General features: G+C 48.7%; 1 protein-coding gene across 1 annotated transcript in view; it reads right to left on the bottom strand.

The window, feature by feature from the left end:
• Positions 1-442: 442 nt before the first annotated feature.
• The window catches only part of hoxb5a (homeobox B5a), a 6,054-nt gene continuing 4,144 nt past the window's right edge, over positions 443-2,352 (bottom strand). Inside the window, exons 4-5 of the mRNA XM_078284942.1 lie at positions 2,129-2,349; positions 443-857 (exon numbers count right to left, since the gene is read on the bottom strand). Of these exons, the coding sequence (XP_078141068.1) occupies positions 610-857; positions 2,129-2,349 (469 nt within the window). The 3' untranslated portion in view covers positions 443-609. The remainder of the gene's footprint in view (positions 858-2,128; positions 2,350-2,352) is intronic.

Genomic DNA, 2,352 nt, shown 5'->3' with positions numbered 1-2,352 from the left:
AGGCCGTAAATAACTTACAATATCGCAATAAGAGCTCACATGCCACTTTTCTGGAAAGCATTTTTTTTTTTTTACAAAATATAGCACTGGACACATAAAACGATATTTAGACAATAAACAACGGGACGGAATAGGCAGATAGGTAGGTAACAAGGTAACAAGGTGGCTAGGTAGCTAGGTAGGAAGGTAGGAAGGTAGTTAGGTAGCATTTTTCATCCTTTTTTCATCTCTCACCGTCCGGACAGGTATTTTAAAACGACGACAACACAGAGGAACACTAACTTTGTTTTACAGAAGCAAAGTACCACAGTCAGTTTTTACACCAACGACCAACATGCCAAACAAATAAAAAGTGCTGCGCTGCTGTACAGTACTCTGTTCATTATAGTGTTTTTTTTTTTAAACCTAGATTTGGAAATTGTTTGCAATAGAGCTATTCTTCTTCTTCATTTTCTTATTTTTCTTCCTGTTTTCTTTGTTTTTCTTCCCTTTTTTCTGCTGTTTTCTCTCGGTTTTCCCTCCAGAGAAGCTCAGGCTTGGTGTAACTTCTCCAAACAGATTGGCGCATGGATTTTTTTTTTTTATTATTATTTTGATTTGGATTTTTTTTCAGGGCTGGAAGGCGCTGCTGGCCGTGGCGAGGCTCATGCTTTTCAGTTTGTTGTCCTTCTTCCACTTCATCCTCCGGTTCTGGAACCAGATCTTGATCTGCCGCTCCGTGAGACAGAGCGCGTGCGCGATCTCTATCCGCCGCCGCCGCGTGAGGTACCGGTTGTAGTGGAACTCCTTCTCGAGCTCGAGCGTCTGGTAGCGGGTGTAGGCCGTCCGCGCCCGTTTCCCGTCGGGCCCCGTCATATCTGGGGGGGGGGGGGGGGTAAAGATGGGTGTTAGGGAGCGTGTTTGGGTGCAGCAACATGTGAATAAACTGGTGGTATTTTAGCAGTAGGCTACACACACACACACACACACACACACACACACAGAGGCCCCCCACACACTCCTTTTCAGCCATAGTTCCCTCAGAAATAAGGTGCGTAAAGGCAAAGAAAGTGCGTAAAGCTGTCCGTCAGCCTGAGCAGCAGCCTGCTCTGTCTCTCTGTCTGACAGGAATATTATTTCCACACCGCAGCTTCTCTCCCTCTGGGGGGAAAGAGCTGCTTTTATTTGTCACATTTGTGTTTTTCTTTTTACCCAAGCAGCCACCGTTCTCCACACATTCCCTAAACTTTCCCCCCCTTCACCGTCACCCTCTTCCTCCCTCCTTCCTTTCTTCCCCTCTCGCTCCCTTCAGGGTTTTATTGCCCCGTCCTCTGCCTCACCTCCCTAATAAAGTTCCCACACGTAATAAAGCTTCACTTTTCAAAGGAGCAACAGCTTCCCAAAGCCTTCCTGGCCTCTCTTTCTCTTTCTTTCTCTTTCTTTCCCACCCCGGCCCGTCTGCGCTCCTCAGCCTGTGGGGTTTGCAGGCTGGCGTTGCCTCTCCCTGACAGATTTATGATGCTTTTGTGGAATTTGCTGAAATAAAAAAGACAGGGGCAACCATGCGGCGTCCCCGGCCCGGGCAGGAGGAGAAGCAAAACGAATTACACCCTGATGCACTGAGCAAACACGCTAATACACACACACACACACTAAGTTAACCAGAGGCCGGCCGATTGTCCCGTTTACTTTATCATTTCCAAATAAGTAAGACATTAAACTATCCGCCTAATTTCTGGTCTGCATCCAAGCAAAATTAAACAGCTCGTTCCTGCCACACCGAGACGTCAAAATCCCTCAGTGACTAATTTTTGACAGTCATAAAAATATCAGATCGACGCAGTGAAGAAGCTTGGTAGCCTGCAGACAAAAACGAGGCACCGTGGCTAATGTGTGGCTTTCAGCTCCGCTCAGCCAGCCAATTTACTCTGTCAAATCAAAGCACTAATAAGTCTATTGAATGTTTAAGTGTGTGTATACAAAGAGACATAAAGCGCCATGGCTCCTCTGTAGCTTCCCCACACACTAATACACTGTCACCCAGCCCATGTGTCCAATCACCCAACCTACTGACTGTGCATATTAATATTATCACACTAAAACTCATGATACAGTGCTAATAAAGTGTAAACACCGGAGCAGCCAGTACCATGGCTAATGTGCAGCTTTCTCATCCAGGGGAAGATCTGTGGAGTCTGTGCGTCGCTGCCCGTCGTGTTCCCGGCGGCGGAGGCGGCTGATCCCGCCGAGCCGCCCTCCTGCTTCTGCCCGGGCTGCGGGTGCCCCGTCCTGGGCGCCGGGTTGCTGCCGTTGCCGGCGGCCCGGTTGTGCTGCAGCTCCTCGGTCTCCGACGACGCGTCGTCCAGCTCGCTG

The sequence above is a fragment of the Centroberyx gerrardi genome, chromosome 7 (assembly GCF_048128805.1).
Source record: "Centroberyx gerrardi isolate f3 chromosome 7, fCenGer3.hap1.cur.20231027, whole genome shotgun sequence".
Lineage (NCBI taxonomy): Eukaryota > Metazoa > Chordata > Actinopteri > Beryciformes > Berycidae > Centroberyx > Centroberyx gerrardi.
Note: the sequence above shows the minus strand (reverse complement) of the source record. Positions and strands in the feature narration are given on the sequence as shown.